At 41.1% G+C, this 23,776-nt stretch overlaps 1 protein-coding gene across 1 annotated transcript in view; it reads left to right on the top strand.

Moving 5' to 3' along the window:
- rbm46 (RNA binding motif protein 46) overlaps positions 1-22,633 on the top strand; it is a gene marked incomplete at both ends in the record, with an annotated part of 34,363 nt that extends 11,730 nt beyond the window's left edge. Inside the window, 4 exons of the mRNA XM_079257871.1 lie at positions 1,744-2,173; positions 12,510-12,709; positions 13,665-13,767; positions 22,365-22,633. Of these exons, the coding sequence (XP_079113997.1) occupies positions 1,744-2,173; positions 12,510-12,709; positions 13,665-13,767; positions 22,365-22,633 (1,002 nt within the window). The remainder of the gene's footprint in view (positions 1-1,743; positions 2,174-12,509; positions 12,710-13,664; positions 13,768-22,364) is intronic.
- Positions 22,634-23,776: the final 1,143 nt, after the last annotated feature.

Below are 23,776 nucleotides of genomic sequence, written 5' to 3'. Positions count from 1 at the left end.
GAGACATGGCGACTTTCAGGTTCGAGCTGTTCGGGCTTCTCGTTCCCGTCAGTCATGACCTGAGAGGTCAGTAAACCTGATCGTCTTCCAAACAGCCGAGATGATGAGTTCATGAAAACGCGAACCAGAACTCCAGAGGGTTTTATGTGACTTAAAAAGTCACTTTCTCTGTTTGGACCATTTTACCCCCCAGGCTTCAGTTTAATCTGCTGAGACATAAAAGACAAAAAAGCCCAATTCTACAAACATTTTACTGATTCTAGTTTTTATTGAGTTTCTTTTCTGTCCATTTTCTATCCAGCTGATTCCAGTTCAGACCAGCAGGGAAACTGGAATCAGTCCCAGTCAGTAGCTGGCGAGGGGCGGGTTCACCTGGACAGGTCGGCAACCTTTCCAAAGGACAACTTTAGCCCTGATCTAAACTACCAAAAGTGACATTATTCCTTTAAGTTCCAGATTAATTCCTTGGTATCTATGGCCTGGAAATAGTTTATTTAATTTTTAAGTCTGTTTTGGAGACAGACAGGATTACTCTTTTATGTACCAATACAGATATATACAAAACCTTTTATGGAAAACTATCTGAATCAGTCAGGTTCAGTTCATTCATATGTAGTTCAGTCCTGGCAGGTTCATTATAATCCAGTTTATTTCCTTTTAACCCAGTTCAGTCCAAGTCAGTTCCAACCAGTTTGGTTTAATTTTTGGTTAAATATCTTAATCCATCCATTTCAAGCAAGTTAATTCAGTTCAGCCCAATTTATTTCATTCCACTTCAATACAATTTATTTCCAGTTGAATAGACTTTATTTAGAGTTGGTCCAGTTTATGTCAGCATATTCCAATTTTTCACCATTGTAATTGATATAAAACAGATAATCCATTATAATGCAAATCAGTCCAGTTTATTACAGTTTAGTCTGACCAGTCCAGTTCAAAATAGGTCACAATGATCCAATTTATTCCCAATTCATCAAAGTCAAAGTTCCAATTGAGGAAAAGTCATTTTAAACCATGTTGAGCCAACATTTTGTCATCATAATGCAGTTAAATCCTGACTTGTTTACCAAATTCATTTCCATTTAAGTCAACTCCAAACACTCAACGTCACTTCGGTTCAATTTCATCCAGTTCAATTTAATGAACTAAAATACAGTTTAAATGCAGTTTTTTTTACAAATAAGTTCAAGAAATCACATTTAATTTGTCGTTTTCTATTTTTTTTAAGTCTAAAAGGATTCATTCCAGTTTATCCCTGTACAGTCCAGTTCAATCCAGTTTATTATAACAATTAATCCAGTTTATTCCAGTTTAGTGTGGACCAGTTTAATCAGATCCATCCTATCCAAACAATCCAGTTTATTCAAGTGAAATCTGGTTTAATCCGGTTCAGGTCAGCAGGACTGGACTTCTAACAAACCAGTCGGCAACTCATCAGTCCAACAGATCGCGTTGAACATCGTCTTCGTCTCCATAGTAACCGCTCAGTAATTTATTCCGCTCCGGTCCAGTGGAGCAGAAGGAGAACTGGACCATCTGAAGAACCGATCCTGCTGTTGGTGAGCATGTAAAGGCCCGATTCGTCGATGTTCTGTTCTGGCCAGATGATGGGGAGGACGTCTGCCACACTGGGGACACCGTCTGACCATTCCAGCTTAGAGGACGTGGAGCACGCCTACAATGATCCGTCGTTCTTCTGTCAGTTTGTCTGAGAAAGACTTCTGGTTTCTGCTCTCGTTGCAGGTACGTAACTTACCGTGGGAAACCACGGAGGAAACCCTCCGCCAGGAGTTCTCCCGCTTCAAGCCCGGCTCCGTGGAGCGCGTGAAGAAGCTCAGCGACTACGCTTTCGTCCACTACCGCAGCCGCAGCGACGCCGTCGCCGCCCTGAGCTTCATGAACGGCGCGCAGATCGACGGCGCCACCGTGGAGGTCACGCTGGCCAAACCGGCTGCCATCAGAGATGGAAGCTCCGTTGGGAGGAGGTACAACGGCAGGAGTTACCTAGGAAACATGTCTGCAGGAGGAGGAGGAGGAGGAGACGACAGTATGTTTATGCTGCAGCAGAACGGAGGGATGATGGGAGGAGCTATGGATGGCTTCTCGCCACTCAGAGCCTTTTCCCTGCCCAGCCGCCCGGGAAACCCCTACTATACAAACAGAGGTGATGAAGGTGAGTTTTATATCTGTTTATAAGTCCGTATGAAGATTTAAAGACGCATTACGTAACTTTCTGACCTTAAAACTCTGCGTTCCGGACGTGTTCCAGGACACAGTGACATCTACCATGTGCATTTCTGGAGCTGAGAAACCGACACTTTTACATCCGGGACGCGACGTTGCACAAGTTCCATTTCACGCTAGAAAACTAAACTGTTCTTGAACACGCAACGTCGCTGATTCAGCAAAGAAACAAATTAAAAGAAATAGATACAAAACAACAGTCGCTGTGAGACGGTCTTCTGCTGCCTGGAGGGAGCTAACAGGTCCGGTAGGATGCAACATGGAGGCTGGATTAGCCGTCGATAGCGGGCGCTGGCGGGGAAATGGTAAAAGTTCTGTCGTGTGTCTCTACGATCAGGTAAATCACGTGTTTCATGAACGTTTATCACTGTTTAACAGCAGGAACCTTCGGTGGTCGGTCCTGACCTTCTCTGCCTGCAGAGATCTAAGTGGTGCCCTTCCTTCGCTAACGATGGCGTAATAAATTACAGAGTAGAAGTTTTGTTCAAAGCTGACCATAAACGTCATCAATCCTTCAGTGTAGGTTCATTAATGTTAGCTTGTTGGATGGACCAGGACCCTGACTTTGGACTTGTTAAACAGACCTCTGGCTCTTTGGACCAGACTGGTCCATAATTACTTCCACCAAGGAGGTTTTGTTTTGCCGGCGTTTATCTGATTGTCTGTCTGTCTGTGTGCAACATAACTGATAAAGTTCTGGACGGATTTGCATGAAACTTTCAGGACTTGTTGGAAACATGAAAAGGAAGAACTGGTTTAGTTTTGGTGTTAATCCGGATCACCGTTTGGATCCAGGAACTCTTTAAAGGCCTTGGCGGAGGTTTGCGCTCTCTTGAGTGCTTTTCTAGTTGATCATGGAGGAAGGACTGGATGATATCTCAACTTTTTAAATGAAATGAATATAATTTTACACATAAAATAGGATTAGATGTTGATGTGAATTTAACAACAACTCAATTCAGTTTGATTCCAATTTTTGGGGTGATGAATCAATTCAAACAGATTTTCGATTCATAATCATTACTCTTAAGTAACAAATGGTATTAATCTTCCAAATAACTTCAGTATTCTGTAGGAAATGAGAAATTATTCGGGCCGATTAGATTTAAATTGGAACATGTACAAAGTTTTTCTGTTCGTCATTTTTCTTAATGTCAGTCAGAAAAAACAACACAGTTTCCAGACCATCATTCTGCTGCTATAATGCCCGAGAAGACAAGTAGAAAGATCAATAAAAACAATAAAAATGACAAAAAATGAGGATTTTTTAATTGTGAAGCAAAAAAAATCCAGATTTTTTTATTTTTTCTGATTCAATTCCCCGCCCCTAGTAGAATATACTGTTTATCTCTGCGTAGAGTTCATGTTGGGGAAACTCCCACATTTTCCCCAAAACCTTCCCTACCACTCTCCACCTCTTCCTCACCTCTTCCTCGCTCCTTCCTCACCACTCCCAACAGCTCCCCCCAGTTTCCCACCACTGCCCAGCTGTTTCCCAGTTGTTTCTCCACCACCTTCCTTTCCCATCCCTTCCCCACTGCTCCCCACCGCTTCTTAAGTTTCCCCGCCACTTCCCCTCCACTTTCCCAACATCCCAGCAGCTCCCCCAACATTCCCCACTGGTTCCTTGCTCTTCCCACCCTTTCCTACCCCTTTCTCATCTTCCCCAACAACTCCCCACATCTTCCCAATGTCCCTCTCCTCCACCAGCTACACTGACAGAGTTGTTGGAGAGGAGATGGGGGTTCAGTTATTTGGAGTTTTATGTAGAAAACATGGAAAAAGTCCAGATTAAAGGTTTACAGCAAGTCAAACTTCTGTCCCGAAACAATTTGTCCAAAAGAAGAGACCAGTTTATTCACCACGTTCCCGACCTCCATGAGTTCACCTTGAAGGCTGCAGATAAAGTCTTTTAGAAAGAACAAAAGCACCGCGGCTCTGTGGCGCCGCAACACAACAACAACAACATTATTTGCCATGACAAGGTGAAATATGCTCTGAGCTCTGGGGTCCAACAGGATCATTTTTCTAGAAACACCTGAGACTCTGCAAAGAACACAAGGTGGAACAAAGGCAGTTCTGAGAAGTGTTTATAATCAGACCACCGCTTTCTTTCCAGTCTGTTGGTTAATTCCTGATATTTATTTTAATCCGGTGATTTATTTTCCTTCAACTTTGAGGGAGTGTTTCCTGTCATATCCGTTACTCTCCACATTCATCAAACCTCTCTGCTGTTGTGATCGTCCAGAGAATAAAACGGTGACAAAGTAAAACTCCAGCCTGCAGACATTTCAGTAAATGAGAAAAGTTTTACTGTTAACTCTCTCGCAAATGGACTGTGAAGTATTTATGGGAGGAAATATTTGTAGAGAAAAGTATACGGAGAGAGGAAGTGATGAAGGGAGTCCTGGAAAACAGAAGGAAGCTTCCATAGATGCACATTTCTGCTCTTTGTTCTGGTGTTTTTCTCTCCGACTCTTAGCTGTCACGTATCCCGTCTTTGTAGGGAAAGTAACGTATTTTTTCCTGTTTCCCAACGTCGTTCAGTATTTTTATTTTCTCGTATTTTTAACGTATTTTTACATTGGGAGAAAATTTTCTTTCCTGTTGGTTTACGCGTTTCAGGAAAGTGTTTTTTCTGTTGTTAATCACCAGCATGTCGTAGCCTCTGTACGGCGTGATCGTTCCGTTCAACAGGAACGGAGTCTGAAGTCCCGCCAGCTCAACGGCTGAATCTGACTCGACTCAAAGGTTGAAATATTCCCAGTGAAATGTTTGGAATCCTGATTTCAATTCATGATGGCAGATGTAAACAATCAACAGCTGGTGCCGCGATGTTTGCTCCTTCGCTGATAAACACGAATGTACGAGGCTGTCACACACACTCAGCATCAGCAGACAGGTTTCCACGTTGCGGGTTTGAACTTTGCAGAGTGTGTTTGTTCCCCGATAGACTCGTGTATCAAAGGAAAGATTGGCGAGGCGGCTTGAGTCTGGCGCTGATGTAATTATGTAGATTACTACAAAGCTTTGCTCCAGTAAACACTTGTGGTTTGTTACACAACAACTTGAAACTGGATTTACTCCATAAATTAAACCAAAACACAAAGCGCAGCATATATTTACATGATCTCAGAAACTTGGAGCCTTTTAACATCAAACAGGAGATGAATGCTTCACTAATTGCAGGAACTGGATGTGATTTTTCAGGTAAATGTTTTCTTTAGTCGTCCAGAGCTGATGTTGTTCAGGAGTCTGGGAGGAACGGTGTTAAATCAGGATTATTAGAAGAAGCTACTCGTCACTGATTGCGTTCCCATTGAGCCGCCGCCGGCGTTAGGATGCATGAAAGCAACCATAAAAGTTGTACGTATGTGATCAGCATCGTCTTGCTGAAATCTGCAAGGCCTTCCCCGACGTGACGGGACACGCCAACCGTATGTAGTCCAGTTCTACGCTTTGCCTCAAACCAGTTTAAACGAGCTTTGGTCCCAAAACAACACCGGTCTTTCTGGATTTTTCACTGCATGATAGAGCTTTAAAGGTAGAGTATGTAAGATTTTCAATATTTAAAAAAATAAATTAACTAAAAAAATAACTAAAATCATAATTAGATAGTTTTTTAAACATGTAGGCTCCAGTCTGTCCATATTTGATGTGTTAAATTACATTACAAGTTAAATTAAATTACAAGTTTAATTAATGACAAAGACCCTTCTTAAATGTTTGCCTACCAGTAAAAAAAAAAAGTGCTTTTTGTCATTTGTCATTAATTAAACTTGTAATTTAATAACTCATCATATATGGACAGACGGGAACCTACATGTTCAAAAAACTTTCTAATTATGATTGTAGTTATTTTATTAGTTAAATTTTTTTTTAATATTGAAAATCTTACATACTCCACCTTTAAAGGAAGAGTAGAAGATCCTGGAAAAACGGCTCGAGTACCTACGTTCAGAAAAGACACGCAGGCGGTTCTTGATTTAAGTCATTTCGACTTTACGACGCTCAGTTCAATCTTTATTTGTATAGCACGTTTAACACACCCACCGTTGAACAAAGTGCTTCACACAGTTAAAATCAAATTAAGATTAAATTAAAAACAAATTAAAATCAAATTAAGATAAAAAAAAACCAAAAAATTAAAATCAAATTAAAAACAAATTAAGATCAAATTAAAATCACATTAAGATAAAAAAACAACAGAAAACACACCAAAAGATTCAAATTAAAAACTAATTAACATTAAATTTAAAAGTATGCATAATAAAAACAAAACTATAACTTTGATTTAAGAATTCTGTAAAACAATAAAACATCGTAAAATAGCCGAGAATATAAATAAAATAAACATAAAAAGAAAAAAATATTCAAATAAATATAAAAAATAAATGTAAATAAAAAATAGCTCGAGTTTGGAAATTACGAGGGTCCGTATAAACTCTTATACGGACATGGAGGCTGAAACGACGCCTCAGTGTGTAATTTAATGCCCTGCACCGTTTTTCTATTGATATGATGTTTAATACGTGTATTTAGATGGTTATTTAATGATCAAAGAGGCCATATGGGGTATTTAAGGATATAAATCTGACTTACGTGGAATTTCTCAGCGGTAGGAACAGAACTCGTTCGTAAACCGAGTCCCAACCCCTTCCTTCCCCCCGAAGCCGCGTCTCCAAACACAGAACTGTGCCGTGCTTCTTTCTGGGCTTCACTGGGCAGCATCGATGCGTTACTGTCGCTTACCTCTGAAGTGTCTACCATATGTTGATGTAGCATGCCAGCTAATGTAGCTAGCCAAGCTCTGCTCGTCACCGACCGTGATTTCTACAAGTCTTTCTGAGTCCAGGCGATGATTTCCAGTTAAAAATCATTCTTCTTTAACTTGTGGCTGTGTCCCCTGCATACAGAGATTCCTCCTGACCTTCTCAATCTCCAGATGATATAATAGAGTCTGAGGAACATTTTTCTGGAACGGTTCCACGATGTTTAGACCCAGTTTGTCTCAGATTGGTGAAGCCGTGTCCATCTTTCCATCTGAGAGACTCTGCCTCTCTGAAATGCTCCTTTTCTACCCATCAGTCATCTTACTGATCTCTTGACAATTAGACAGATTAGACGTCAAATTCTCCTCCAGGTGTTACTTTTGTTGCTCCTGATCCACCTTTTTACAGACTTGTTGCAGCAGAATCACAATCAGCTCATATTTTCTATCAAACGATAAAACGTCTCATTTTCATCACCTGGTATATTTATTTTCTACTGGGAGGAAAATACCATGAAACTTATTTTATTTTAATTGAAACTTGTAAATAACTCTTCAGGTTTTATTTGTGTTTTACACAAACCTTTCGTGGGTGGGGAAGAAGACGAAACTCCCCAGTTTAATGGAAAGAAACCTAAAAGAGACCAGTTTTTTTGGGACTTTTGGGGGTTTACAATCCAGATCTGGATCCTGGATTGAGATGTGTTGACATCAGGGTTTATTGTTGGCGTGCATGTAAATCAGTGCACATCTCAGCTCCAAACTGCAGCAGGTATTCTGGGAACGTCGTTCTGAAGGTTTATTCATTCATATTAAGACTAATTATATGAATTATTCACTCGGTGCTTCAATATTTTACTTGTTTGACTAAAAAAAAATCACCTCTCACGCTTTTCTTCTAAAAATGAAGGAAAATTAAACTTTATTCCCTCAAAATGAACAAAAATGCTCTGAAAATTTTTAAATCTTGTGTCAAAAAAAACATTTTTGGTATTTTTTTGTACTGTTAGTTTTACTGGATTTATTTGTTAATTTTCCGTCTTCTTCCTGACACTTGCCTCCGACAGGACGCTCAAACATCCGACCAGTCGGTGTGAACTGGCGAAAGTGGAATTTTCCACCGGTGATAAGATCACCTGATTCTGATGAGTATAGTTGTCTCAGATGTGATTTAGTCCAAATGTTCAGGATTCTCTGCGTTTATGTAAATTACAGTACAATGGAAATGACAAATCTTCTCAGAGAAACTTTATTATCGCTGTAAATGTTGACACATTATAAAGTTTTACTGCCCGGCAGTGTTTGAATAAGCTTTATTGATGGTTCAGAGGCAGACAGAGAGGCGTCTCTGCGGGTAATCTGAGCTCTGGCTGCAGGACGGTCCATTTATTAAAACGTAATAAATATTAACAGTAACTCTGATGAATGATTAATGACTTTTTTGTTTGTTTTATGTTATTTCTTCAGCCTGTCTTTTCTTCTCCGGGTTTATTTTAATCACTTCAGTCAGTAATCTTTAACCAAATGTCAACAACTTCTGGACAGAAAAACGACGCGTTCATTCAGCTGTTTGGGTTTTTTTTTTGGTTTATTAAAATGCAGAACATCACAAAACTCCTGTTGAACTTAGCATTGTTTAGTTTTTTCTCTTACGCGGCTGTTGTCATTTAGTTAAATTTAATTATTTTAGCTTGTAAATGTATATTTTTTCAGATTTTTTGTTTCTTTAGGCATAAAAATAAACACTTTACACTTAAATTTACACGTTAAGCATTCTGGCCGTTGTAAACAGCCTCACGGAAATAATGAGAAGGGTATAAACTGTATTTTACTTTTTTAAATAGTCTTAAAAATGCCAAAAGCCTTTGACTTAGTCAGGTCTTAATGTGTTTTCCTTCCCTTGATTTTAAAATACTTTTTAAGTTGTTTGACTTTGCCGGGCCGGGGACTGCAACTAGCTGAGGCTAAATCTGGTGAAGGGCATCTTTTAATAATGTTTTTATTGTTCCTGAAAAATAAACAAACAAACCTCTTTTGGAAACTAAATCCAGTATAAAAAAAAAAAAAAAGAAAAACTGCAGAAGTTTAGTTGAAAACGTGTTTTTTTTCTTGCATTCTCGAGACGCATAAACAGTAAAACGCCGTAGTCAGAAGGTAATTCTGTGTTGTTTGTCTATCGGAGGAGTTTATAGCGTTTAAGGATTTCCGAGTCAATACTGTCTTTACCAGGTAGTTGGCGTATCATTGCAGGACATAATGAACGAATCACAGACAAAATCACAAACCTGCAGTAAAAATCAGTAGTTTTTACAAACAAGCTGAAGCTAAAAGCAACTTTCGGTTAAAAGCAACTCACCTGCTGTTTATCTGAGAAACTGAACTGACGTAAAATATACGACTAGAGTTTTAACAAGCCGTCCCGACTGCTTGTTGACAACGAGACTACCAGCTTGTTCCGTCCTCCAGAAGAAGTGAGAACTTTGTTCTTGGAAGAACAAGAGAAAAACTCCTCTTTGTCAGGTCCGTTCATCCTCTACAAGAAGCTTCTGCAGCGGGGGAGGGGTCACTGTGGGCGGCGACGTCTGCTTCATGTGCAATAAACCCGGTTATTTCATATTTAACGAGAGACTTCGTCCATCGCAGGGTGGGGTTTGTACAGGTCCGTGTGTTTAAATGCAACATGTTGTCATCCGACCAACCACACGATACGTCTCGGAGTCCCACAAAAAAAACTTCTGCCAGACGGATGTGTCGAGAACATACACTGTACATGTTCTAGTCCTGCATTCATTTTATATGGAAACACTATTAGAGTCTTTGTTCAATCTGTCATAAATCCACATTCCATCAGTTTATCGCGATAAAAGCGACATTTTTAACAAAGATTTCTAAGCTCCGCCCCAATGGGTACTGTTGCTAAACTGACGTCACCCGTAAGTTTCTGAAGAGCTGAATTGAAGCTCGGTGGGCGGTTCTTACCATCACCATCTTGGCAGGGACATGCGTGTCGTCTTGCCCGGAAAATACAAATATGGGCAAGGAGGCGGAGCTGAGAGGGCAGCCGTGAGCGTCATGGTGGATGATTGACATCGAGCGAACCTTGAGGTTTCTGTAGCTAAGAGCTATCCGAGCTAACCCGGAGATAACAGGAGCTAACCAGCTAACGGAGGTAAGCGGGCTAAAGCTAAGTCACGTTGTTAACTGGCTAAAAACCGCGGTTGTTCTAGGTTCCTCTGACTTGAAGCGGGAGATTGGTACCTGTCAATCAAAAGGACACGCCCCTAAATATGCCAAACTTTGAGATTAAATTACTTTTAAGCGGGCAAGTTAGAAAAAAATTCACCCCCCCCCACAGTTGTCATGAAGGTAAACCTGACCTATTAAACCTAAAATGGATTTTTGAACCAGGCTGTAAACATGTTTATTCCTGCTGTAAACATGTTTATTTCTGCTGTAAACATGTTTATTCCTGCTGTAAACATGTTTATTTCTGCTGTGAAGTTGGTCTTTTTAACATGGGAGTCTATGGGGATTTGCTCTGTTTTGCAGCCCCTAGTGGATGAAGGGGGAACTGCAGTTTTATGCACTTCCACATAGGCTTCACTTTTTACAGCTGAAGGCTCCGTCTATCTTTCATATCAAGGTCTATGGTTGAGAAATGTCTTCAAACACGTCCGCGAGAACAAATTGACGTCATTTTCTTCTCTGGACCTAGAACAAGAAAAGGCTTTCACGTATCGTGGAGGATGGAACAAACTTGAAGTAGTCAGGACGGCTGGAATTGATCCACCGACCTTCAGGTTCCTCTTGAGCTTATCGTGGACGATGTGTCCTTGTGTGAGACACTGAACCTTGTTTTGCAACCCACGTTGGAAGCCATGCAGGGTGACGAGTGTGTGTGGATGGATTAATGTGACATTCGGTGTAAAACGCTTTCAGTGCTCCATGCACCAAAGAAAACAATGGAATCAAACTGGAATACCAAGATTGATTTGTAATTTCTGAGGAAAAGTAGAACCTACGATCAGCTCGCCATCGGTGTTGGTGATCAAACTACAAACCCCCTAAAACCCGCAGGCCAGAAATAGTACAGTTTGCTGCACATTTACAACCTTTTTCTGGTTACTCCCCTCTGTAGCATGTTCAGTTACACGTCGACCTATTCTATTCTATTCTATTCTATTCTATTCTATTCTATTCTATTCTATTCTATTCTATTCTATTCTATTCTATTCTACTCTACAGTCATGTAGCAGAAGATTTTATCCAAAGAGACTTACATAAGAGTGAGAACAACACAAGCAGGAAACCAAACAGTAGAGGACATGGTAGGAAGGTGCTGGTGGACTGTCCAGTTGGACGCAGGTCCTTCCATGAAGTGATACAGGCTTTTTGTTTGTTTGTTTGTTTTTGTTTACTCCCTTCCCACCCCATAATATCACCTACGTTATAATACAAAGATAATTACGTTTGTTGCAAAGAACTGGGCTAAGTTCTCCAACTTTCCAACAAATACAGCTAAACTAAGTCTTCGGACAACTTGTACGAAATGTCATTTTATTCAATAACTAAATAATAAACTAAAGGATTTTTGGATGTCTGCCATGGTAACTGGTCATATTGGTCTCAAACTTAATTCCTAATGGTCACATTGAGGAAAAAAGTCTGTGAATGAGGAGGAGTCTGGTTCTGAAGTGAAAACAACAACGACGTTTATTGAACAGAAAACTAGAAGGAACAGAGTTTTACACATTGCAGTTTGGAGAGAAAGTTCAGACATAGCAGAAGTTTCTAGCATGTCTTAAATCTATGTTGTTCTAGACAAAGAATGGTCTGTTGTTGTTCTAAAGGTGAAAGGTTATAATCTCCCTGATGGCACCATGGTGTCTGACTCCCTAGTGGTCCAGATGTCTGGACGCAGACATGTCACGGCCTCCTCACATTATCTAATGTCTGAAAGGGTTAAATAAGCTGACTCTGTGTCATTCAGTTGATCAGGACCGCTTCACAAAGCCATCATCAGAAATGAATTTATGCCAAGGATTATTAAATAAATAAGCACCTAAAGCCAGAAAAGTGAGATTTCTTAAATATAAGGATCCAGAAACCTGCTAGAATTTATCTTCATCCGCCATAATAAACCCTCTGATCCTGGCTTTCTAAGCTGAGCAGTCCTGCTTTTGTAAACAGCCTCAGAAAGATAATGAGGTAAAAGTAAACAGGGTAAAAAGTGTGAAGAAAAGCAGCTTGGGTGTCGGGATTGAAGGTCTTCCAGCAGCCGCCAGCTTCCCAGATGCTTGGAAGCCGCTCGCAGTCGTTTGTTGTTTATCGCTCTCTTGTTTCTGTTTACACGCCGTCTCCATCTGATAAAAGTTTCCCTTCAGGCCTTCATGTTGACCTTCAGCTCCACCTGCTGTGGTTTTATTCTACTTCTTTACCTCGGTGATGCTGGTTGGAGAAACCGTGTCTGATGGGGGACTGTGTGTGTTGTCAGAAGACCTGGACCAGAGCGTGTTCCCCCTGCTGCCCTGCACCTCCCTCACCCCCACCAGCCTGCTGGCGCTGAAGCAGAGCCAGATCAACTCCGCCACCAGTCTGCTGGAGTATCGCTGCCGGAAGAACTACTGGTCGCCTCCTGAGTACCACCTGTACTCCACGCCGGGACAGGACGGGAAGCTGCTGCTCCTCTACAAGGTCGACATGCACCCACCATGACCCAGTCACACCACAACCACCAGTCTGTCACTTGTCCCCGCTTTCCTTCCAGTCACCAGAGCTCAGACTTGTCCTGGCGGCGTTTCTTTCCTCTCTGACTGCACATTTCAGATATTTCTGACCTAAACTGTCGTCAGTCATTTTAAATGTCAGCACGACCTCGGCGTTACCTTTCCCCCTCCGCTGTACGTTTCATGTCAACATCGTCGTCTGTCGGCCTGACAGCTGCAGTTAGACCTTCCTTTTCATTCCGTTGGATGGCTTTAAACAGAAACCAGTAACGGGTTTGGTAGAGGATCAGGTTTTTCTTTTGTTTTTGTTGCTGTTCTTTTAATTTTTTAAATTTTTAAATTTTTAAATTTGTAGTTTTTTTAAATTTATTTATTTTTTTTTTTAAGTTAAATTTTTTTTTGTTTTTGTTTAAGTTTAATTTTTTTTTGGTTTTGTTTGTTTTTAGTTTTCTAAATTTTCAAATTTTTGGTTTTTAATTTTTTAATTTTTCAAAATTTTAAATTTTTTTACATTTTTCAAATTTTAAATTTTAAAATTTTGAGTCTTTTTTATGTTTTTTATATTTATATAGAATATATATAAAAATTAGATTTATATATTTTTTATATTTATTTATATTTCAAATTTTAGGTTTATTTTTTAATTTGTCAAAATATTTAATCTTTGAATTTTTTAATTTAAAATTTTTTTAAAATTTAAAATTATTAATTTTTTCAAGCTGAAATAACAAACTTATAAAATAAATAATAAAATAAAGAATAAAGAACCAAGCGGAGCCTCATGTCCATTGGCCCCTCTTGGAGGAGTAAATGTGTCAGGATGTTGGACAGGACGGGGTTAAAAAAGAAAAGAAGATCCTGGTTTAAAATCTGAAATCAACAGAAACCAGTGTGTAGACTGCAGCCTGTGTGTGTGTGTCCAGGTGGTGCTGCCGTCCACACGAAGCACCTACATCCCCGACAAGCTGTGTGTGCTGCTGGACGAAGCCAAGGAGGTGGCTGCACAGACGGCTCTGTGGAACCTGGGTACTCCTCCACACACTCATCATTTCCAGACACTCTTCAGCCTCTTAACCTTCAAGCTTAAATATGAAGAAAGTGTTTCCATCACACTTTTCCAATATACTTCTATATCAAGTCTGAAAAAGCTCCTTATAAATGCCTTTCTCTATAAAATGTTGGTGTTTCCATTTGCAGTTTTTTTATTGTGACATTAAAGTAAGGTAAAGGAAAAACCATGTCTCTGAACTGGGATAGTCATGTGACCCTCCAGCTGGTCTACGGAGGTTTTGCAGCGTTTTCTATCCGTCCAGGAGGTTTACAATCCAGACACAACATGTAGTGCTTATTCAGAGACTCTAGATGGTAAAAGATCCATCATAACACCATTATTTGTCAAATTTCCATCCCAAAAAAAGATTGATATCACCACTGTGTTGCTAAGCGACCTGGAAATATTGATGAAGACACTTCCTGTCAGACTTTCCACCAATCAGAGAGCTTGAACTGATGATAACGTCCAATCAGGAGCAGCCAAAGATCAACAAGTGATGAGAAAAGCAGGAAAATAATGATCCTCTATGGCTGGAATAAAGCCAAGAAGACGTTTGGGATGCAGCCCCAAAACCAAGCCTTAGTCCTTAGTTTCGACCAGCGACACAGGATCAGGTCCACCTTCTACCACCGGGTTGGACCCCTTTTCCTCCAGAACTTCCTTCATTCTTGTTGCTCAGAAACTTGGGTTCACATATCCAGCTCTGGTCCATCATCCATTTCATTTCAAGATGATTCGACTGTAATGGTGCAGAAATGTGACACGAGTCAATAAAATCCTGTGAAGTTTTGGCTTGATTTGACTTTGGTGTGATGATGATGATATGTGTGTCGGCAAATTGGATCAAAGCCGTGAAGCTCTCTGCTTCAATCTGCTGAACATTTATATCCTGAACATCGGACATCACTCAACTCAACTCAACTTTATTTATAAAGCCCTTTAAAACAACCAGAGTCCAGACAAAGTGCTGTACTCAATCAGCCAAAATAAAAACAGAATAAAACCGTTCAAATGCAAACAAACAACACAATAAAACAACAGGTCACACAAGGAATGTCGTACAAACTGAATGAATAGTAAGTAAAACCAATAATAAACCACAGCACACTGACCAGAAGATGTCTAACGTTGGGTTAGACGTAAGACCGCTTCAGTCAGACCAATTTAAGGTCTGGTTGGTGGGAGGTTTGGCAGGAAGTGGCTTTGTCATCGTTTTCAGGTTAAAACAGCGTTTTCTCAGCGTCATCGTTATTATAGACGTACCGTGTAGAGCAGGGCTGCTCAGTTAGATGTTCAGGTGGGCCAGATTTTCTAATAAAGTAAAATAAAAGTAAATAAAGTACGGGGAAATAAATCAGTAAAAGTAAATAAATAAAAAAAGACATTTACATTTTGAAAAATGAGTAGTTTATTCATTTTTCCATTTTAAATCCATTCCCACATGACAAGGACGAATGCACAAAATAAACTAAAATAATAAAATAATCCAGTCAGAGCCTGTTTTTCTCCTGACTTTGAACATAAAAATCACATATCCAACTAAACTCCTCCATGTGGCACCTCGTTATAACATTATAATCTTTACACACCGACACACACTCATTACATATTAAACACATCGGTTTGGTGCTCCGATGTGACGGCAAATAAACAAATACTTATCAGTCCAGACGGGTTAAATCTGCTGTTTTTAGGGACGGAGAGCGACATGCTTGCTAGTGCTACTCTTACAACTTCAAAACACAACAACACACTGCGGTTAATGTTGCTAGGCAACCAGGTGTTGCATTCATGGTCTGCACAACTGTAGGATTGTAGGCGACTTAATCAGCGTAGGAATGACTGAAGGTTCTTGATTAATCTTATATTAATATTTTATTATTATTATATTATATTATTTTATATTATTATTATTATTATTATTATATATTACTATTATTATATATTATATTATAAATATATATATTAATATATATTATATATTATATTATTATATATACATCTTATATTAATTCTTTAACACAAGCTGGGCCACATGTTGGTTCTGGGCCACATGTGGCCTGCGGGCCGCCATTTGAAGAGGCCTGGTGGAGTCTGGGAATCAACATGTTGTGTCCGGACTGTAAACCTCCTGGACGGATAGAAACGCTGGAAACCTTCAGTAGATCAGGGAAAGGCTAAGCTGTCCATCAGAGTTACACACACCCATGAAACACTGCTGAATTTAATTTAATTTAGATCCTGCAGCGTCGACGCCACGCACCGTCCATTATGTCGTTTTATTCCACGGACAGATTCATGCTTCATCAGTCATCTTCATCAGACAGGTAGAAGCAGCAGGGAGGGGGGGTCACATTTATAACGAGGTGATAATCTGACTGAGTTCAGGCCGCGTCCTCCTCTTCCTCTCTTTGGAACAACGTCGTTCAGACGGGCTGAACTGGGATGAAACAAGCCGCACGCTTTGATTTGCAGCGTTCAGGACCCTGCAGGGGTCATCTGAACGCCGGCTGGACTCTCCTGGTTTGAGCGGAGAGCAGAAATGACAGCGAGGCGTCGTGTTTGGCAGCCGCGCCGTGCCGTGCGTTGTCTGAGCGCGTCGCAGCAGCTGTCAGAGCCTGGACCGCCGCCACCTGGAGCCAACGGCGTCCCCGCTGTCGCCAACAACACGCTGCACCTTTCAGGAGTTCTGCTCAAAGTCAGAGACTTAGAAACAAGCTGCAGAGTGACAGCAGGCAGCTGGAGAGCATGAGGATCATCAGAGTTATTAGTAAAGCGTGTTACCGCCGGCGACGCCGGTTATCAGTCTGTTCAGCTCGTTCCGATGATGTCAGGAATCCAAAGTGAAGCTTTAGTATGCAAAGACTGATTCCTAAGATGTCCACAATAAACTTTTCTTCACCTGGAAGTGGAAATAAATCATCATCTCATGTTTAATTCCACTCCTCCGCTGCAGCTCGACGAGCTCCGGGTCCTCGGGGACGCCTGCCCGCCATGTTGTAGCTGCTTCCAGCTCCTTCACCTCCTTCAGATTAATGGACTGTTTACGTTGTTTACAAGCCTGATAGTTACGGAAGCCTCTAAAACACGCAGAGACCCGACTCGTCCACTTACCATCACATCAAATCAAACTTTATTTACATTAAAACTGCACAAATGGATTTACATCATGAGAACTCCTCGTTTTACGTATAAAAGCAACGTCCAACGGTCCCGTTCAGGAAGACGTAGAAACACTCAGAGACCACAGGCCTCCACGGAGGAGGTGGTTTCCAGCCCATGTTCTAGTCCTGCATTCATTTTATATGGAAACACCTTCAGATTTTTGGTTCAATCTGTCATAAATCCACATTCCGTCACAGTTTATCGCAATAAAAGCGACATTTTTAACAAAGATCGCTAAGCTCCGCCCCCATGGTTGCTGTTGCTACGCCTGACAAGCTTTCGGCTCCTGCCAAACACATGGATTGCTCAGAGATTTCAGTCAGTTACTCCGAACGACAAATTTCTGGAGTAATATTTGGGAAATATCAGAGAAGTCATCAGAAATGACGGAAAGAAGAAATACATTCATAACACCGTCTGTCGGCAGAGCGATGTTGACGAAGACGATGTTAAATATGATGCGAAGGCTCGTCGTTTATATTACAAAACTTTCCACGTCTTGACTGATAATGTCCGTAACAAGCTTATAAAGGAACAGCGATGTTTTGGTCACGTGTGCATGGACATGTCTGAAAACCTCTTACCTTATGAGAATGTAAAAACCTTTTTTCTTTTTGAATTAGCTGTTTTTGTTCAGTTCAATTCAGCTTTATTTGTACATTGTTGTCTCAGGAAACTTTACACATACATCATTTCAAGCCACTTCATACATATCCTGTAATAGAAACCAACTGATTGCATCGAGTCATGACTTGGATCCAATCCTCCATCCTGAGCTGCACGCGGCGACAGTGGGAAGGAAAAAACTCCCCTTTAACATGAAGAAAACCTCTGGCAGAACCCGGCTCAGATAGATGTAACTTTAATATTTCTACAAATGAAATGAAAATTCGCTTGGTGCTGAATAGCTGTTTTTATTCACATTAATGTAAATAAAAAATGAAAGTTTCAGATTCTTTTAAATGCAACACAAGAAGGATTCATGGCTTTTAGTAAATTAATATGTATAAAAACCTCCATACGATATAAAATCACCCCAAACATCACGATATTTCAGTATTGAGCCGGTCCTCGGTTTACGAACGAGTTCTGTTCCTACGCCACAATTCCACTCAAGTTGGATATTTACCCTTAAACACCCCCTTAATGCCCCCATGGTCACTAAATAAATATCTAAATACACATATTTTACATCATATTAATGGAAAAACAGTAATGGCAATTAGAATAGACATTTTAATCAAGATAAAATAATATTACACACTGAGGTGTTGTGTTACGACCCGTTATGAGGGTTGGCGCAACAAAGTACGACGGACACCATGGATGCAAAAGGAAGGCATTTTATTTTATACCCCTGGGTAGCTAACACAATGTAGCTAAGCATGTAGCAACATGCTAGTTGGATGTTGAACAGACAGAGAAAAGGACTGCCAATGCACACTCTAGGTCTGATGAACCCAACCAGGGTAAGACCACAAGAAAACAAACAAAACAGAAGTCTGAATCCCAAATAAATTCATAAGGTTCACACACAGGAATGTCCTGTCATGAAAACCAAAACAATGTTATTAAAGTTCACCACAGACATAGGTCTCAAAGGAATCCCATAAAAGTAAACATCACGCAAAATGTCCAACACAAAACCCAAGTTGAGGGGGACAACCACCAGAAACAGACAGCTGCTTCCCCCTCCAGCCGAAGTGCAGCAGTGTCCTTTTATTTCCTGGTTTGGCACTCTGTGAACCAATAAGAAGAGGGGCCGTCGAAGGTGTGTCCACAGTAACCACTCCTGGATCGGGGGGGCGGAGCTTGCACTTTCATCCAGAATGGAGATCAGGTGTGGTTCTTTCACAGGTGCTCGTAACACGTCGTGAGAGCTTTTACTGAACCTCACAACTTTGAAACTTGCTCCATTTTTTATTACATTTATCTAATGAGCGTCTTAAAGTGGAAACGCTGTAAATGGAGAACCGCGTAACCCGAGGAGCGCCTGGATCAGGGTGTTCATACGAGTCATTATTATCTGTAGTTTTCACACATTTTAGCTCCTTTCTGCAGCATTTTACCTGAAAATGTGACACCGTCACGCCGCATCTCAGACTGGATGTCTTCCAGCGTTTGTCCCTCCGACAGTTGAACTAAACGCGTGCTGCTCGAGCGCCGCATCAGTCCAGCTGCTTGGAGGAGACGGGGAGAAGTCCTGACAGAAGCTGAATGAAGCTCGGAGTTAAAAGATTTCACCCGACTGACTCTAATGTCTCAAACGAACACAATTAAAACTGTTTCTGATGAACACAATCTGCTCTGTTGACGGAGCGAGGAGAGAAGCAGGCAGAGCCGAGCCGCTGGAAGTCCATCCTGCCACGGATGCTTTCATGTTTCCTTTGCCGCTCGCTCCACAGGAAGCCGAACGTCTGCATTGGAGCCGGCCAATAAGAAGACATCCTTCTTACCCTCCGTCGGTTTCGCCTCCTTCCTGTTGCTGCAGATTCATCATCATCTCTTATACATGAGACTGAGGCAACTTCTTGTTTAAATTATGACACTTTTAGATTAAAACTATTTTTTTTAAAAATCAGCTCCCATGTCAGGAAAACGTGACCGTAAAATGAAAATGTGGAGAGGAAACGTCACTTTTCACCCCAGAAAAGACAAAAAGTGTATATAACAATCTTTAATCATCCATATTAATAATATAATCCAGTAGAAAGCACACACATACACACACCATCTTTCCCTCCTAGCTCATGTTGGAGTAAAACACAGCAATGGTACGTCAGTAAAAATGACTATTATATAGAAGACAACAAAGTAAACAGAAGTAAAGAATTAAACAGAAGTAATCCGACTTTCTGCTGTGTGTTCATCGTTATGAATGGTGTCCAAACCTCTTCACAAACATTTCATTTGTTTTTAATCACGTTTAATTTAACCGATATCACATCATGACTGCAGCGTAGTTAAAAATCCCTTCGTCGCATGCTGACAGAAAACCCAACAGCGGTGGTGGGAACACCGAAACATAAAGGAAGACGTGCAGTCAGAGCTAAAAACAGGTAGTAACTGTTAAATGTGTCGTTTCCATCGATGCTACCGTGTCCTGTCTCCTCCGGCGCAGAATTGTGACGTAAAAGTTGATTAAAATAACCGTTCAGACCCAGTTGGCTTTGGCAAAGATCAGATATGTATCCAGTCCTGGTGCTAGGTCAGCTCAACTGGTCGCTGTGGGCGGGACTGGCCAAATTCTAGATTAATACTTTCATATCTGACCCATGTCGAAGCAGATTAGGTAATTTTTTTTATATTTACTTTTGGCTGAGCTAACCCTAACATTGTATCCAGCTGACATCAGCTGTGATCAATACTTTTAACCAATAATTGGATTTTGTCATGAAATGACAAACTGTGTGTGACGGAGATGAGTTAAGGACCTCAGCGGCGATGTTAAGACATACGTTCAGTGTCGTGGATTATTTGGACTCCTTCCAACGCTGAAAATATTGCCCCTGATGTCGGTGGTCTTTAAACGCAGACGAAATGAAAACATATGATAGCAGAGACTTTTAGATCGCTCGTGTAACAACCACCTGCTCGTCCAGCTGATTTGATGCAACTCCAACCAGCTGGATGAAATGTCCTTCATGCTTTGCCGGGTCCGACCACCAAACAGGTAATGTCTCATTATACGGGGGCTGAATAGTGAAGTGGAATTAGTTTCACCACAAAGAATTTCAACCATTTCGGGGGCAAACGAAGACTGAATAGAGGTTTAACGAAGGTCACAAAGCAGGTTCAACCCTTCAGTCAATGGGAATGAATTTATAATCGGTTTATGTACCTGAGACGTATCAACGCCACTAAATAATGCCATGTTTGCTGCTAACAGCAACAGTAGCTAACATGGTTAGCCTGTTTACCGTCTAACAACTGAAAATGGCAAAAATAAGAAATTTTCCTTCGTTCTGGTCTGTAACTCCTTGGATTTTATATTCAGTTTTGTTTTTTTTTTTTCATGAATATTATAATTTGACTAAATCACAAATACTTTGCACCATGCTATAAATCAGAAGTCCTGTTTTCCTGATTTCACCATTGGATACATTTCAGCTCCAATAGACGTAACATAATGCTAAGAATTCTGCGTAAACTGACAGAACAAGCGAAACAAGGAGTTTCCTGGCGCCAGCAATCTGACTTTTCCGACTTTGCAAACAAGAACACGCTTCACTTGGATGTGAAGCCGTTCCCAGATCCGCCTACGAATCAGCTCGATAGCACCTCTACTGGTTGCACTGGTGCGCTGCAGTTTTACATTAGCGTTCCTCTCAAGCAGCAGATTTTAATACTTTTTAATGATTTCCTTTTCATCATTATCTAAATTAATGCAAACCAGAATTTGGTTTCGGAAAATTTTTATTCGAAGCAAAAATTTCAATTAGAAAAAAACAACAACATGAAGACTAAAGTTGTAGCTTCTTAGAGCTAAAATAAGCTAAATCTTTCCTTCTACTGATTTACATTTAATCTCTTCATCAGAATTGTGTGTCTGGACTTAAATATTGTCTGTTTAGGTAAAAAACAGAGTAAATGTGACCAAAAACTGGTGGGATTAGTGATGGAGTTGTACAGTTGACACACAGCCAGCAATAGCACTAAAACCACAGAAGAAGAGGAACAAGAAGAACACGGCGCAGAAACCATCAAATAATACGCATCCAGAAAAGACGCAGGCGAACTTTGGGATTTTATTCTTCTTCTGGTGTTTGTTTAGACTTGTAAACAACTTTACAGCAATAAATTAGAGCGACCAGCTGGGATCAAAACATGGAGGTGAACTCTGAACTCAGCGCTGATGCTAATGGATGAACTGACGTAACTATGGCAACGTGAAAGACACACGGGAGTGTCAGGGCGGCCAAATACGACAACATTCTAAATGGATGTTCGTGTTTACGTACGTAAAGGAGCATAAACGGAACTTTAATGTGAACCCTAAGCAAGGCTCTTAATACTCCCCAACTTCCCTGTGGGCAGCGAAACAAGACATGCATGTCGGGCTTGTTTTCTGCAGTTAGTAACTTCTCTCGTGTAAATCGCTGTGGATTAAAGCGTCTGTCAGATGACTGTAGAAACATGGCCGCCCACTGATCTGTCGTAAAGTAGTTCCCAAACTTTTTGTGCCATGACTCCCAGGCGAACATGTGATAGTGTTAGCGTGTTAATTTTAACAACCTTATAAAATGTTGTTTTACAAAGATCTGGCGACCTGCCTGAAAACATCTGGGGACCCCCGGTTTGGGGGCTGCTGGAGAGACGGGGTGGGAGTAAAATGACCTGATTGGCTCCGAAAAGGAGTCGATTATTTCCACTTAATACCGATCAGTTCTTCCTCCTCTTCCAGATTTGTCCATCTTGACGGGCGCTTCAGGCGACTCCCCCAACAGCCCGCCTTCTCCGCTCGCCATGTCTTCATCCGATGATGGTGTCCTGACATACAGCGGACCGGCCTTCACCTCCTGCCTCCCTCCTCCTCCTCCTCCTCCTCCTCCTCCTCCTGCGCCGTCCCCCTTCCCTTTCCCCCTCTCCACCCTGTCGTCCCACTCCACCTTCTCCCCCAGCGCCTCCCAAGCTCAGCGCCTCTACATCAGCCCCCTGTCGCCTTTCTACTGAAGGTGAGACTCGGAGTCTTTACATGAAGAAACTTTGGGCTGAAAAAAGGATGAAAATGTGAGAAAGTGAGTGTTTAAAGATCCCAGCGGAAGTCGTCTGGCAGCTCTCGGCACATTGCATCCAGCCACGGCGAGCAGCTGTAAAACGCTTGTGAACAGCAGCTGCTCTGAGACCAGCCAGTCAACATGACGGTGCATTTAGCAGCTACAGGAACAACTCATTTCCCTCAGGAGTCGTGTTGACGGTGAGGCATCCATGTCCAACAGATACGTCACAGATGTTTCCAACCTTTCTGATCAGACTTCATCGAGCTTTTTTTAATGACATCTTCCCGACCAACCACCCGCCACCATGTTTACCGTAAATCATTTTCATTTGAGATAAAAACCTGAAGCAGAAAGTTTGGAATTGGAAGCAGACGTTTTGGTCACCAAGCTGCCAGTACTTTTCCTCTCGTCTCGATCCAGCTCTTTCTTTGTGTTTTATTTCCATTTTTACTTCTAATCTCCTAAAGTGAATTTTATCAACAGTTTTCCAGCTTTAACAGGTTCTTTTCCTTTTTTTTTTTTTGTAAATTTTCTGCTTTTTTTTTTTTTTTGCTTGTTTTTAGTCCTTGTACCATTGTCAGAAGAGCCATTTCTGTGGCATCTTCATTGGTTTGGTTTTATTTTCCTCTCTCTCGTCCCTTTTTACTTTGGGTTTTCACCAGTTTGTCCAGTATGAGCAGAAGAACAAGCAATGAGTTTTCCAGTATGTTGCTCTACTTCCTCTGTTTGGTTGACTGGAGGGTCTCTTTGCTTTCACGTTGTGACTGTACGACATCGGGGTTCACTTGCAACCAAACCCAAATCCTCCAACCAAACCAGGTGTGAGTCTGATCACATGACTCCAAACAAACCAGACTATCCACAGACGGACCAGGGTTTGGCAGATTCCAACAACGGCTAATCCATGTTGCATCGTGTCCCTTCTCTGAGATCTCTCTAGCCAGTAGAAGTCAGTCTCATCTTGACTCTTGTCTGACATCGGGGGGTTAGGGTTAGGGTAACTGTGCTGTAAAAAGAGTCCAAAACACAGAATCGTCAGGTTGGAAAGTTACGTAGTGTTGCTTAAACGCTGACCTGTCAATCATCTAAGCATGAA

This window comes from Telmatherina bonti (assembly GCF_933228915.1).
Source record: "Telmatherina bonti genome assembly, chromosome: 18".
Classification (NCBI taxonomy): Eukaryota; Metazoa; Chordata; class Actinopteri; order Atheriniformes; family Telmatherinidae; genus Telmatherina; species Telmatherina bonti.
This window is presented reverse-complemented; position numbering and strand designations above follow the sequence as displayed.